Source organism: Nycticebus coucang, chromosome 10 (genome assembly GCF_027406575.1).
Source record: "Nycticebus coucang isolate mNycCou1 chromosome 10, mNycCou1.pri, whole genome shotgun sequence".
Lineage (NCBI taxonomy): Eukaryota > Metazoa > Chordata > Mammalia > Primates > Lorisidae > Nycticebus > Nycticebus coucang.
The window spans coordinates 90076514-90092822 of NC_069789.1; the positions used below are offsets into that span (position 1 = coordinate 90076514).

General features: G+C 39.4%; 1 protein-coding gene and 1 non-coding gene across 3 annotated transcripts in view; one reads left to right on the plus strand and one right to left on the minus strand.

Moving 5' to 3' along the window:
• The first annotated feature begins 214 nt into the window (after positions 1–214).
• The window catches only part of VAMP4 (vesicle associated membrane protein 4), a 34514-nt gene continuing 18419 nt past the window's right edge, over positions 215–16309 (plus strand). The window contains exons 1-4 of one of the 2 annotated variants that reach the window (XM_053607401.1): positions 215–401; positions 4607–4724; positions 8980–9026; positions 12813–12863. In XM_053607401.1, coding sequence (XP_053463376.1) covers positions 4659–4724; positions 8980–9026; positions 12813–12863 — 164 coding nt within the window. In that variant the 5' untranslated portion in view covers positions 215–401; positions 4607–4658. Of the gene's footprint in view, positions 402–424; positions 573–4606; positions 4725–8979; positions 9027–12812; positions 12864–16309 lie in introns of those variants that run through there. The other variant, XM_053607402.1, reaches the window with a different exon arrangement.
• LOC128597803 (U6 spliceosomal RNA) lies at positions 11940–12046 on the minus strand. The gene has a single exon (XR_008383362.1). It is a non-coding gene; the product is annotated as a U6 spliceosomal RNA (small nuclear RNA).

Genomic DNA, 16309 nt, shown 5'->3' on the forward strand with positions numbered 1-16309 from the left:
ACCTCAGGGCCCCGCCCTGAATGACTTCTCAGAGCCTCGTCTACCTCCCCTGAGCGCCTTCCACGCATCCCGGATCCCGGCCGGGACGTCGCGGACCAGTAATTCCTCCCTAACACACAACGTAATCTGGGGGACCACGGCCCCTGCGGGTAAGCGCCGACTGCGCAATCGACTCTCTCGACGATTTCCGCGCCCTGGACCCGCCCCCTCCGCCTGGCGCCAGGCTGCGGACCGCCGATCAGCTCGATGAGCGGGGGCGCAGCTGCGGCGCTGCGACCGACGCGGGGTCCGCCGCCACTGTCTCCCCCTCCCGGCCTTTTCCCTCGGCCTCGGGCTCCTTCCCCCGCCCGTCTGGCACCGCCCGCCCCGGAGAGCTGCCGAGAGTTCCCCGGGAGCCACAGGTACTGGCTCCGGCCTGTTCTCAGCGGGAGGGGCTGGTGTGAGGAGGAAGGAAACGACGCCCCTGCCTTACCGCCTCCCCCAACGTCGGAGTCGGGCTAGGCCTGCGGCCTCGGGGGCCCGGGGACCGGTTCCGAGCGGGAGAAGGCTGCGGCCGGGGGTGTAGTGAGGAAGTAAGACAAGGACAGGGGAGTGCGGATGGGGGGCGGTTGAGAGGGAGAATTGGAATTGAGGGGTGCTCTGAGGTGATGGGAACAGTGCCATGGATGGGGAAGATTTGAGAGAGTGGCAACCCGGAGTGGGAGAGGGTACTTGAGAGAAGGAAGGGCCAGAGTTAGGAGCAGATGCCGGGGACGTGGCCTGATGCTACAGATGGGGTGTAGGGGTGAACCCAGCTGCCTGCTGGATGGGACGAAATTGTTCTATTTAAAGGATCGAGAGGAAATGCGCCACCCCTGCTGTGATTATAATGACCCGAAGGTGGGGGTGAATCATAACACTTGACAGTGAATCTTAACACTTGACAGGTTTTGTGAATATGTCCAGTCTGTATCCATCCGAGTCACTTTATTTTTTGTGAAACTGCACTAAGTACGACTGCTGAACAGAAACGAGGAAGAAGAGTCAGAAAGGGAGAGGAAGCTGGGAAAAGGAAAACCTCTGCTCAGATGCAAAGCCATTGAGTCGAAATGCACTACTTTCAAAATGCATACCTGAAATGTTAAGTGTAGGATGAAGTATACGGTGATGTGACTTTTTTTAAGTGAATTGTATAGTGGTTGTCTATCTTCAGTGAGGAAATACGTCATGATGGCTCTCTTATTTACTTACATATCTAGACACAGCACCTTAATGCACATGTTATTTTTAGGAGGAGAAACCTTAGGCAGAATATGTTTGTTCATCTCTACTTTTCTGAACATGATTTATTTGTATTAGTTGTTTGGTATAGATATCATCAGTTGCTAATAAATAATTAGTTGCAAAAACATCAAAGTTTATTAAGGTCAATGATTAACCTGCCTGCTGCTTTACTGATGGGTTTTCTATTTGTCCGACATAGATTTCTTGGCCTTGGTGAAGAAATAAGAGGTTTGCTCATTAAGATTGTAGCTTTACTCTAAGTCTTAAAGGTGTTATGTAAGTCTGTCTGTTGTTTGCTTTGAGATATTGAGGCAGTCCTTAGTAGGGTTTAAACGATGACTAAAATAAAATCAAAAGAAAAGCTCAAGTTCTTCAGTTACTTTGTCATCTGCTTTATCATGCATTCTGTAACATTTCTGCATGAATGAATTATTCTGAAATCAATGTATGAGGGATAAAATGAGCCAGATGTACGTGACAGAAATATTGTAGAATGAAGAACTCTAGAGCTTTTACTCAGCCAAGAGTTTGTTTTGTTGAGGGCTTAAGTTTCTGGTTCAGAAGCATTTCTTATCAAGAAAAATGTATTGATTTGTTTTGACAGAATGTAAACTTAAAATATTTTTATTTGGTTTATGAAACTAGATCCTGAGCTTGTTATTCTTTTTTTGGTGTCTAACATTAACAAATAAGCTGATGCCTAACTATATATAACTTAAATATCTTACCAGTGTTTTTTTTGTGGAAGAGGAAAGAGGGCTACTGAGTTATTACAGAGCAGTGCTATCTTTCTAGAACAGAATTGTATAAATCCAATGGACAACTAATTGAATAACTAATTAAAACTGACAGTGCATAGCCATTGTCTCTGCTGTTTCAGTGAAGGAAGTGACTAACATTATTAGTTACTTTATTAAGCCTTAGTTTTGTCTCGGTACCTTAGTCCTATTCCAAAGAAGTGTGGTGAAGAGAAAATGCATGGATGTCACTGAGCACAGTGTGCAGCACATAGTAGAACATTCAGTGTGCCGCAGCTGTTCTGAATTGCTGGGTATTTACTGTCTAGGCTAAAATACTGAAAGTTCATTATTTGTTTAGGACAGTTTTTCTCAAGAAATTTTTGAATATGATGCATACGCAAGCATTTTATTGGAAAGTCACAATGCATATCAGCATATAAAAGTCTGTAAGACATTTGGTAGCAAAAAACAAAAACAAACTGGCTTTATTTAACCTGTTTTGGTATAGGAAAAAGAAACTCAGTTTCTCTTATTCTTTCTCAACATGGACTACTTCAACGATGCCAAAATGTGTAGGTATCTTTCCCCACAAGCTACTAGGCAATTCATTAGATTCTCTGTCAGACATCACCAGCTACATGTCCTCTAATTCAATTAAATTCTGACACTATATACCTGGAGATAGCATCAGATCCCTCACGTTGATGTCCTCTAATTCAATTAAATTCTGACACTATATATCTGGAGATAGCATCAGATCCCTCACGTTGAGGGCTTACTTCCATAAGACTGCCCCCAACTTCAGATGCCACTCACAAGTCCCATGTTGTTTTATGTGCTTTTGACTAACCAGCTATAAATTGGGGTTCACGTGATCCACTCCTTGTGTTCAACTGATTTGCCAGAGTGTCTCCCAGAATTCAGGAAATACCTTACAAATGAACAGCCAGATGGAAGAGATGCATAGTAGCAAGGTATGGACAAAGGGGCGAAGAAGCTCAGTACTCTCACCAGGTGTGCCATCCTCCAAAGCACTTTAAACCTGTCTTTTGGGGGTTTGTAGAGGCTTAATTAGTAGGCATGGTTGCTAACATAATTGGCCATTGGAAATAAAACTTCAGCCCTTCTCTCCCCTCCTAGGAGGGTGGGACTGAAAAGTCCCAGCCCTCTAATCATGCCTTAATCTTACTGGTGACCACCCCACATCCTGAAGCTACCTAGGGGCTACCACCAACCAGTCATCTCATAAGTACACAAAAGGACACATAACTCTAGACCTAGCACCCTAGGGAGGTTCCTAGGGTTGTAGGAGCTATATGTCAAACAGGGACAAAGACCAAACGTATATATCTTATGAGAAGTCATGATACTACACCTTGTAATTTGAACATCTCAACTCCATGCAGCAGCCTAGAAATCACTACTTGACGGGGAGAAATTGAATCCATTGCATAAGCAACTAGAGAGAGCTAGAAGCATCTCCTGTCTTCTGACTGCAAGTTAAAATTGTAAAACATTTAATATCTCTCTCTTTTTTAACTTATTTCAGAATATTATGGGGGTACATACGTTTTGGTTATATCATTTGCTTTTGTACATTTTAAGTCAAAGTTGTAGGTGTGCCTTTCACTCAGATAGTGTGCATTGTACCTGTTAGGTGCAAATTTATCCATCCCCTCGCACCTACATGATTTCCATTGAGTTTTGCTTCCATATGTGCACATAAGCTTTGATCAGTTCGTCCCAATTTAGTATTGTGTACACATGGTGATTGTTTTTCCATTCTTGGGATACTTTACTTAGAAGGAAGGTCTCCAGTTATGTTCGGGCTGTTACAAAAGATACTACATCACCAATTTTTTTTATGGCAGAATAGTAATTCATGGTATACACATACCATTAATGTCTCATTTTCTAAGGACCACCTCCTATTTTTCCCCTCTATTATTATGTGCCTCTTTATTTTATAAAAAACCGTAAGTCAGAGTGGCACCTGTAGCTCAGTGGATATGGTGCCAGCCCCATACACTGAGGCTGGTGGGTTTGACTTCAGCCCGGGCCAGCTAAAACAACAATGATAACTGCAACAAAAAAAATAGCTGGGCCTTGTGGCGGTTGCCTGTAGTCCCAACTCCTTGGGGGGATAAGGCAAGAGAATCACGTAAGCCCAAGAGTTTGAGGTCACTGTGAGCTGTGACACGACGGCACTCTACCCAGGACAACAGTTTGAGAGTCTGTCTTAAAAAAAACCTTAAGTCACTCATTTTCTATGCATGTTCTAGAAAGTTACAATCATTTTTCATAGTTTTAGTGATTTCCTATGTGTCAAGGCCTGGTATAGAGGTCCTAGTCACTGAAGTGGAGCAAGTGAAAGGGAACTAGTTGAAGTCAGAAAAGAGAGAAAAGCACCATGTCACAAGTTTGAGGTGGATCATTAGTTTGAGAACTCATTCTAGTAAAAGTGCTACATACCTCTTTGCTGAATACCACTATGGTCACTTTCAAAATACTCCCCTTGGCTGTCAGGGCCTTGTAAACTGTTGTAAGTACTTTAGCTTACACCCAAATATCTCAAATCTGATGACATTTATTTTCTCTTTAAGGTGCTGAATACTTATTTTGCTGGGAAACAGAAAAATACTTGGGGAGCAAAATATGCCCCCCAAGTTCAAGCGCCACCTAAATGATGATGATGTCACTGGTTCTGTGAAAAGTGAAAGAGTAAGTTCAGAATCTTAAGCTTTAAAAAAGAAAGACTCAAAATATGTTTTCATATCTTTATAAATGATAGAAAAAATATGAAATTTATGACTTCATTCTAATCCTACATGTTTTCTTTATATATGTTTTCATATCTTTGTAAATGATAGAAAAAATATGAAATTTATGACTTCATTCTAGTCCTACATGTTTTCTTCATATGTTTATATTGAAAAGTATATGTTACTCAGATTGGTGACTCAATTGAATTGTATTCAAACAGCTTCTTTCTAGTTTTTCAAAAGAAATTTTAGGGCAACGCCTGTGGCTCAAAGGAGTAGGGCACCGGCCCCATATGCCGGAGGTGGTGGGTTCAAACTCAGCCTCGGCCAAAAACTGCAAAAAAAAAAAAAAAAGAAATTTTATACAAATACATTAATATCTTATTAAGTACTCTGAAGCCAAATATATTTGGAATTCAGAATTTTTCAGGTTTTAGAAAGATAGTTAACAGCACATTATGTAACAGCCTTTATGAGGCTAGACCTGTATTTCTAAATGTATTTCCTCAGTGAAGTATATGATTAACTAAATATATAAATAAACAATGAATTAATATCAATTCAGGTCATTTTTTGTTTTATACATTTTTTTTTTTTTTTATTGTTGGGGATTCATTGAGGGTACAATAAGCCAGTTACACTGATTGCAATTGTTAGGTAAAGTCCCTCTTGCAATCATGTCTTGCCCCCATAAAGTGTGACACACACTAAGGCCCAACCCTCCTCCCTCCATCCCTCTTTCTGCTTCCCCCCCCCATAAACTTAATTTTCATTAATTGTCCTCAATTTTTTGTTTTATACATTTTTAAGCTATATTATTTGGTGTATAAACATTCTTTGCTGTTAAATTTTTTTTGGTGGATTGTATAGTTTTTCACTATAAAATCCTCTTATTTGACTGTTTAATGCTTTGTCATAAATTCTTCTTTATGTTGCTAACTATTAACAACATACTAGAATTTACCTTAGAATTCTTTTTATTTATTTATTTTTTTTGTAGAGACAGCGCCTCACTTTATCGCCCTTGGTAGAGTGCTGTGGCGTCACACAGCTCATGGCAACCTCCAACTCCTGGGCTTAGGTGATTTTCTTGCCTCAGCCTCCCGAGGAGCTGGGTACCTTAGAATTGTTTTTGTCAGAATTTACTGATATATCTTTTTCATCCCCTTCTTCCCATCCTTTATTTGACATTTGTTTTAGGTGAATTTCTTGTAAACAGATATTGGCTGAAATTTTTCCAACCCTAATCACATAGTTTTTGGTTTTAAATAGTGACATTCAAACCATTCACATTCATTGTAGTTAACTAATATATTTGGACTTGCTCTGCATTAGCCAGGCCCTCTGCTGGCAGTGAATGCTCTTCACCCTGATTTTTGGCTGGCTATTTGTTAATTAGATCTCAGCATAAATTTCACCTCTTCAGAGTGATTTTCCATGATAGTCTAATCTCATGTACTCACCCCATCACTTTCTGTTCATCACTGTTTTAAATCTTTGCATAGCATTTATCACAGTCCTGTTTTTCTTTTCTTTTCTTTTCTTTTTTTTTTTTCCCCGAGACAGAGTCTCCCTCTGTTGCCCATGGTATGAGTGCTGTGGCATCACAGCTCATAGCAACCTCAAACTCTTAGGCTCAAGTGATCCTCTTGCCTTAGCCTCCCAAGTAGCTAGAACTACAGGCACCCACCACAACACCTAACTATTTTTAGAGACAAGGTCTCGCTCTTACTCAGGCTGGTCTGGAACCTGTGAGCTCAGGCAATCCATCTGCCTTGGCCTCCCAAGGTGCTAGGATTATAGGCGTGAGCCATGGTGCCCGGCCCACAGGCCCATTTTTCTGAGAACACAGATCTTGTCTGTTTTCTTCAAAGCTTGTAGGTAGTACTTAGAACAGTGTACACAGAACAGATAGAAGATGCTCAAAAATACTTGTTAAATGACTGTTGAATGCATCATCCTTCATTTTTTCACTTTATTCTGTGCTATATATTTGTTACATATAGATATGATATTCATTAAATGTTTCTTATGTTTTCCATCTTTTCCTTTACACTTTTTGCTAGGTTATTTCCTCTTTTCCTTTTTTACTCCCAAACCACTATGCAATTTAGAAATTTACTCCCCCTGTCCTTCCTTCTCTTTTGTTATTAACATTATGTATTTAACAATAATGTTAAATTATATTCTCTGTCAACACACCAAAAGCCATTTAGATTTGACTACACATGTTATTTGGGCCATTGATTATATCTATCTCTGAAGATCTTATAAACAGGTATTGGCTGTCATCCCCAAGATATCTCATTACATGTATGTTATGATTTAATTTATGGCTAGTGTAATTACTTGAGTAATTTCCTCAGAAAAGATATATGGGTGGTATATTAGTTTTACAAATGTAACACTAAGTTATTATCTTACAGTTCTGGTGTCCAGAACTCCAAAATGATCTCACGGGGCTAAAATCAAGGTCCCAGCAGGGCTGTGTTCTTTCTAGAGGCTCCAGGGGAAAAACTGTTCCCTTGCCTTTCCTTGCTTTGAGAGGCTGCCTGCTTTTTTGGCTCATGCTCCTTCCTTCATCTTCAAAACCATCAGTGTAACATCTGCAAGTGTCCTTTTTTCTTTGACACTCCTGCCTGTCTGTTCTTATAACATTGGGCCCACATGAGTAATTCAAAATGATCTTCTCCTCTCAAGGTCCTTAATCACATCTGCAAAACATAGACATCTTTGGAGATCTGTTATTCTGCCTATAGCAAGTGATACGTTTGACCATCTCTAATCTCAAATCTGAAATGTTCCAAAATATGAAACATTTTGAGCACCAACATTATGGTGGAAGTGGAAAATTCCACACCTGACTTCATGTGATGGGTCACAGTCAAACTTTGTTTCATGCACAAAGTTACTAAAAATAATCATATAAGATTACCTTCAGGCTATTTGCATAAGGTATGTGTGAAATATAGGTACATATGAAACATAACAAATTTTGTGTTTAGACTTGTGATCCATCCCCAAGATATCTCATTACATATATACAAATATTTCAAAATCCAAAAAAATCCAAAATTTGAAATATTTGCTATCTCAAGCATTTTGGATAAGGGATTTTCAGCCTGTATGCTGTTTGAGTTCTTCTGTGTCTGAAAGGTCTGGGGTTTGTGCTTCATTAGCTTGCTTTTGAAACTTTATACCTTCCCCCCTTGTGGAAAGGGTGGGCGAGAATAACCTCATTTTAAGATTTTTTTTTTTGGTTTTTTGGCCAGGGCTGGGTTTGAACCCGCCACCTCCGGCATATGGGACCGGCGCCCTACTCCTTGAGCCACAGGCGCCGCCCTCATTTTAAGATTTTAAGGAAGAATGTTGTATTCTTTTTTTGAGATGCACTTTTATTCTGTTGCCCAGGCCAGAGTGTAGTAGTGTTATCATAACTCATTGCAGCCTCTAACACTGGGCGGAAAGCCTTAAGAGATCCTTCTGCTTTAGCCTCCAAGTAGCTGGGACTATAAGCATACATCACCAAGCCTGGCTGATTTTTACAGTTTTTGTAGAGATTAGGTCTCACTATTGCCCAGGTTAGTCTGGAACTCCTAAGCTCAAGTGATCCTCCCACTTTGGCCTCCCAAAGTGATAGGATTACAGGTGTGAGCCCCCATGCCCAGCCATATTGTTGTATTTTGCAAGGTAAAAATATAAAGTTGCTTTTGTTTGGAAGTTCAAGGTTGTATAGAGGTCTGTTTGTGGACTGAGTGGACCATGCCAGTTATTAAGCCCTTGTGTCTCAGCTCCAAACTACCCTTTTATACTCTATATTTATCTCTCTGATGCTGCAGTTAGACTCCACAAATGACAGTTCTTTGCTGCTCGGCTGCCTATATGTTCTGCCAATAGAGAGATGGTAGAAGACAGGAGGAAGGAGAGGGGACTTGTTGATTGCCTGTAGTTCCTCCCATGCTATCTTCAGTGACCTTTCTACCTTTTAGGCAGTTAGAGGATTCTGGAATTATGAGCATTTCCTTGGGAAAGTCTGCAAATGTTGTTCTACATATTTTAGCACCCAATGAAGGATATGTAATTACTTTTCCCTCTATTATGGAAGCTTGGAGTTAAGAATCTCATGAGTATAGAACTTTATTACTTCTCCCTGACATTTTTTAAGCCCACAGAATCTGTAAACTCAAGGCTTTTTCTTTCTTTTTTTTTGATAGAGAAATCTTTTGGAAGACGATTCAGATGAAGAAGAGGACTTTTTTCTGTAAGTTTTTTTTTACAGCTTTTTTTGGGGGTGTGATTGACATACAATAAAATGCATAATGTACAATATGAGTTTCAACATACATACAGTAGTCCCCCATTATCCATGAGACATATGTTCCAGGATCCTCAGTGGGTGCCTGAAACCATGGATAGTGGCAAACCCTATATGCACTATGTTTTCCATACATACATACCTGTGATAAAGTTGAATTTATAAGTAAGGCATGGTAAGAGATTAATGACAATAACTAATAATAAAAGAGAACACTTATAATAATACATTGTAATAAAAATTAATATGAATATGGTCTCAAAATGTCTTACTGTGTTTTACTAACTCTTTTGATGATGTGAGATGACAGAATAAACTCCATAGTGAGATATAAAGTGAGTGAATGATGTAGGTATTGTGACAAATGGCTAGGTGCTATTAACTTTATGATGATACATCTAAAGGAGGATCATCTGCTTTCAGTGACAGTGTTAATGGTTGGATGTCAGAAGCAGATGATATCGATGACCACTGAGCAGATAGCTTATCCAGCATGGATATGCTAGACAAAGGGATGATTCACATCCCAGGTAGGATAGACAGGAGCAGTGAGAGATTTCAACATGCCATTCAGAATGATACACAATTTAAAGCATATGAATGGTTTGTTTCTGGAATTTTCCATTTAATATTTTCAATTATCTGACCATGAGTAACTGAAACCTTAGCTGTACTATATACCTGTGAAATTATTACTAAAACAAATAATGAATACAGTTATCACCCACACATTTCCTCAGAACCCTTGGTAATCTGTCATCCTTCCAGTCCTTAGGTAATTAGTGATCTGCTTTCTGTAACTGTAGTTTATATTCTATAGAATTTTATATAATAGATCATTCAGTGTATCCCACTTTTTAGTGACTTTATTGACTCAACATGATTATTTTGAAGTTTATTCGTGAGTCAGTAGTTGGTTTTTTTTAAGTTTCTGAGTAGTATTCCATTGTATGAATATATTGCATTTCATTTATGCATTTACTTGTGTGTGGATATTTGGATGGTTTTCTAGTTTTTGACTTTTAGAAATAAGGCTGCTGTAAACATTTGTGTACAGGTTTTTGTATGGGCATATGATTTTGTTTCTCTTGGGTAAATACCTGCAAGTGGAATGGTTAGTGTAAGTTCACATTTGTTTTCCAAAGTGGTTGTACCATTTTGCATTTTGTAGTATTGTATGAGACTTTCACTTGTTCTGTATCCTCACCAACACGGCATGTGGTCAGTTTTTTACATTTTACCCCTTCTTAAGGGTGTGTAGTAGCATCTCAGTGTGGTTTTAATTTGCATTTCTGTACATTTTAAGTTGCATTTCTGTAATGACAAATGATGTTGAACATCTTTTAGTGTTGTAGTATTGTATGAGACTTTCACTTGCTCTGTATCCTCACCAACACTGCATGTGGTCGGTTTTTTACATTTTACCCCTTCTTAAGGGTGTGTAGTAGCATCTCAGTGTGGTTTTAATTTGCATTTCCGTACATTTTAAGTTGCATTTCTGTAATGACAAATGATGTTGAACATCTTTTAGTGTTGTAGTATTGTATGAGACTTTCACTTGCTCTGTATCCTCACCAACACTGCATGTGGTCAGTTTTTTACATTTTACCCCTTCTTAAGGGTGTGTAGTAGCATCTCAGTGTGGTTTTAATTTGTATTTCTGTAATGACAAATGACGTTGAACATCTTTTAGTGTGCTTCTTTGCCATACTTCTTTGGGGAAGTATGTGTTCAGATCTTTTGCTCATTTTAAAATTTGCTTCATTAAGTTGTAAGATTTCTTTGTCAGGTATGTGTTTTGCAGATATTTACTCCAAATATGTAACTTAATCTTTTCATTTTTATTACAATATCTTTTGAAGACTAACATTTTGATTTGGATAAAATCAATTTACTGAATTTTTTCTTCTATTACTTTTTGGAGGTTTTGGTATTACATTTAAGAAATCTTTCCGGGCGGCGCCTGTGGCTCAGTGAGTTGGGCGCCGGCCCCATATACCATGAACACATACTTCACCAAAGAAATATGGCAAAGAAGCACACTAAAAGATGTTCAGTATCATTTGTCATTACAGAAATACCAAGCGTGGTGTGTTCAAACCCAGCCCCGGCCAAACTGCAACAAAAAAAAAAGCCGGGCGTTGTGGCGGGTGCCTGTAGTCCCAGCTGCTCGGGAGGCTGAGGCAAGAGAATCACATAAGCCCAAGAGCTGGAAGTTGCTGTGAGCCGTGTGACGCCACGGCACACTACCGAGGGCAGTAAAGTGAGATAAAAAAAAAAGAAATCTTTCCCAGGGCAGCACCTGTGTCTCAACAGAGTAAGGCGCTGGCCCCATATGCCAGAGGTGGCAGGTTTAAACCCAGCCCCGGCCAAAAACTGCAAAAAAAAAAAAAAAGAAAGAAAAGAAATCTTTCCCAAACCCTAGGTCACTAAGATTTTTAACCATATTTTCTTCTAGGAGTTTTGTAGTTTTGGCTCTTTGATTTAGGCCTATAACCCATTGTAAGTTAATTTTTATATATGGTTGAATTAAGGATAAAGGATTCATTTTTTTTGGCATATGGCCACCCAGTTGTTCCATCACCATTTGATGAAAGATTATCCTTTCTCCATTGTGAATTACTTTGGTAGCTTGTCAAAATTTAATTGATCAATCATTTACAGTTACAATTAGAAAGCTCTTATATAGATCTTGGTTTATATTTGTAAAGTCGGGAAGAACAAAATTGTGCGACTTTTCTTTGGAAATTGATGTAGAGGGGTATGCCTCAGAAGAAACGTACCTCTTTCTTTGTTAAAATGTTACTAGTATTTTTGTAGGGATTTTTTTTCCCCAAATGCAAATTTTTTTTTTTTTTTTTAAATATGGAACGCTTCACGAATTTGCGTGTCATCCTTGCGCAGGGGCCATGCTAATCTTCTCTGTGTCGTTCCAATTTTAGTATATGTGCTGCCGAAGCGAGCACCAAATGCAAATATTTTATAAAAATTGAAACCCATGATGCAGTGGGTACCTGTAGTCCCAGCTACTTGGGAGGCTGAGGCAAGAGAATCACTGAAGCCCAAGAGTTGGAGGTTGCTGTGAGCTGTAATGCCATGGTACTCTACTGAGGGCAACATAGTGAGACTCTGTGTAAAAAAAAAATATATATATATATATATGTTATACTTAAAAATTTTTAGTTTTGAAAGAATTTTTATGTTTCTCTTGCAATCAGCTTTTCATTATTTAAGGTGAATTTCACTTTTTGCTTTACTACAATTGATCATAAAGGTATTTATATTCCCTGGCAGTTTAGTTGCTGTGATTTTCAGAGTTTAATGATCAGAACAAACTGTGTATAACTGAGGATTATATAATAAGCCTTAATCTCTCTGACAGGTTTAACATTTGGAAGAATTAAGATAATTGTGACCAACAGCAAGTACCAGTGAAGTATACATATGATTACATATTTTTTTGTGTGTGTGTGGTTTTTGGCCAGGGCTGGGTTTGAACCCGCCACCTCCGGCATATGGGACCAGCGCCCTACTCCTTGAGCCACAGGTGCTGCCGACATATGATTACATATTATTGAGTTCCACCAGTACCAGGAAGATGTGGTTCCTTATGATAAATGCCTGATTCATGCTTAGAATTTAAATTGATTATGTATGTTTGTGTGTGTTTTGTTTTAGTTTATTTTTTAGGTGGTATGATTATTAACATATACTTGATATTTTGGTTTTCAGAAGAGGACCATCTGGACCAAGATTTGGACCTAGAAATGATAAAATTAAGCAGTAAGTTCCTGAGATATTCATTTGTTTAAATGATTGTTATATTTTCTTCATGAACCAGAGATTGGCCACAGCCTGAGTTTGTAAATAAAGTTTTATTGAAACAGCCATGCCCATTTGTTTTCATATTATCTATAGTTGGTTTCAATCTATAGCAGACTTGAGTAGTTGTAATGGAAAACTATGACAAAATTGTGATAGATTTTATGGCCCACAAAATCTGAAATATCTACCATCTATCTGGTCCTTTACAGAAAAAATTTGTTGACCTCTGATGTAGACTAAATGTAACTACTGAGTTATAAAAACCTAATCCTTTTTATTTTCGCAGAGCTACCTCTGCAGTATAGCTAAGGAAATACAAGGTTGTTGGTTTTTCTTAACTTGATCATCATATGTCACATTTACTTATAATACATATAATAATAATATGATACTCTAGGCATCTATTTTGTTTTTAAATTTATAGCTTGATTCCCATTTTTGGAATGGAATAAAGGTAATATCAATTTAATTCATTGGTATACAACATCTTTTTTGTCTTCCAGAATTGTTTCTTCTTCTTCTTTTTTTTTTTTTTTTTTTTGTAGAGACAGAGTCTCACTTTATCGCCCTCAGTAGAGTGCCATGATGTCACACAGCTCACAGCAACCTCCAACTCCTGGGCTTAGGTGATTCTTTTGCCTCAGCCTCCTGAGTAGTTGGAACTACAGGCACCTGCCACAACGCCCAGCTATTTTTTTGTTGCAGTTTGGCCGGGGCTGGGTTTGAACCTGCCACCCTCAGTATGGAGCCAGCGCCCTACCCACTGAGCCATAAGCAATGCCCCAGAATTTTTTCATATCTGTTACTTAGTCAAATATATACATTGATCTAAGTTTTGTGGCTAATTTTTAATTTAAGCCCTTTGCTGTATATATTAGTTGTTGATAGATGAGGAATAATTTTATGTAGTGAATATATCTAATGTAGGAAAGATACGAGGACAAGAAAAGAGAAGGAATAGGCAAAGCAGTGAATCACTTGAGGGAAGACCCTGGAAACTGACCAAGCTGTAAAGACTAACTAGGAAAAGAAAACTGGCCCATGAGCGGGATCTAAGCAGGATAATAATCACTATGCTAATCCTGGTATAGTTGACACATAGTGGAAAGAAAATGATAATGGACTATCTTGTTATTGGAGAGATGCTTGGGCTTTAGTCAGGTGCCTGTTAGTATGAAGAAATAAGTCCACAGTTAGTCTAACTCTGACTGAGATTTGGAGATACAGAACCAAAACAGAGTTCCAGCAAATCCATGAGAGTACTAGGTGGAGTATATTAACTTTCTTTTTTTTTTTTTTTTTTGTGGTTTTTTGGCCAGGGCTGGGTTTGAACCCGCCACCTCCGGCATATGGGACCGGCGCCCTACTCCTTGAGCCACAGGAGCCGCCCAACTTTCTATTGCTATCTAACAAATTACCATGAATTTAGCAGCTTAAAACAACATTAATTTATCATCACAAAATTTCCTTGGGTTAAGAGTTCAAGTGCTGCTTAGGTAGGTCCTCTGCTAAGGGTCTCACAAGCCTATGATCAACTTGTTACGGGGTGTGTAGTCTCTCTCAAGGCTCATGACCGGGGAGTGATTGTTGACAGAATTCATTTCCTTGTAGCTGTAGAGCTCTTGATGCTTATGTTTTCTAGGCCAGCCTGAGAGAGAATCTTTATTGCTTCACTGATTTGGCTAATAAAGATACAGTGAGCCACTTTTATCTTTTTTTTCTTTTTCTACACAACAAGATGCTAGTAACAGACTACTTTTAGATACAGCTTTTTACTTACGTAAGAAAAGAAAGCAGCCTGTAGTCCCAGCTCCTTGCGAGGCTGAGGCAAGAGAATCGCTTAAGCCTAAGAGTTTGAGGTTGCTGTGAGCCGTGATGCCATGGCACTCTACCGAGGGTGACATGGTGAGACTCTGTTTCAAAAAAATAAATAAATAAAAGTAAAAGAAGGAAGCAGTTGTTAGCCTACATAATAAAATGATGATACCAAAACAAAAGGGGCCAGTGGCTGCAGTATGAGTCGTGTGATACCTATTGCAAAGGAGCCATTTCTAGACTGGTTTTTATAGGTTGCAGATAGTATAGCCCAGGCGTCCTCAAACTTTTTTTTTTTTTTTGCAGTTTTGGCTGGGGCTGGGCTTGAACCCACCACCCCCGGTGTATGGGGCCAGTGCCCCACTCCGTGAGCCACAGGCACTGCCCCGTCCTCAAACTTTTTAAACAGGGGGCCAATTCACTGTCCCTCAGACCGTTGGAGGGCCGTATTATATTTAAAGAAAAAAAAACTGAACAAATTCTTATGCACACTGCACATATCTTATTTTGAAGTAAAAAACAAAACAGGAACAAATACAATTCACACTGCTTCATGTGGCCCGCGGGCCGCAGTTTGAGGATGCCTGGTATAGCCTGTAGGAAGTTTAATACTTCATCAGAACCTGAGAGGTAATAAGCAATCTTATGACAGTCTCCTAAGGGAGACGGGGAGTTGAGTAGAAGGCCTCACAAACCACTCGTTCTCTAGGGTTCCAGGAGAATCATAAGGCCTTCTGCCAAGACTCAGGTTAGCTGTGGTTCAAGCCTATGTGGCATATGTTGATGCTTGCAAGGGTGCCAATGAGTAGTGGCTGAGCCATTCTTCTGCACTGAGCCAGAGCAGCTTCTGTATCCACTTATACAGCCTTGGTCTCTTATACCTGTGCCACTGGAAAAGAGGACTCCACTGATGACATACCTGTTTTTATGTTAGTGCAAGACACACAGACACAGATGGATATCTATGTGTGTTACTAAACTACCCCAATAACTTTGGCATTCATAGAATTTTAGAATAGTAAGAGATTAAGTATAGTGGTTCTTAGAACTAAAGACTTGCCAGATTTAGTTAGAAGAAGGTCAGTCATCAAACACACAATGTAAACCTTGATACCCCAACCTCATGAGTGTTTATCTATCCAACACATGACTCATCAGTGTGCTTAAGATGGCAGAACACAGTTTATCACACAACCTGCCCAAGGACAAATCCCCACCTTTAATTTAATGCCCCCAAACTGGTAGCACTGGTCACTTTCTTTAGTTAAGATATGTTATCACCAGTTGATTTAAAACATTTCAGGGTGTGCCTGTGGCTCGGTGGTTAGGGCACCAACCCCATATACCGAGGGTGGCGGGTTTGAACCTGGCCCCAGCCAGCTAAAACAGCAGTGACAACTGCAACAAAAAATAGCCGGGCATTGTGGCAGGTGCCTGTACCCCCAGCTACTTAGGAGGCTAAGGCAAGAGAATTGCCTAAGCCCAAGAGTTGGAGGCTGCTGTAAGCTGTGATGCCATGGCACTCTACCAAGGGTGACAAAGTAAAACTCTGTCTCAAAATAAATAAATAAATAAAACATTTCAATATA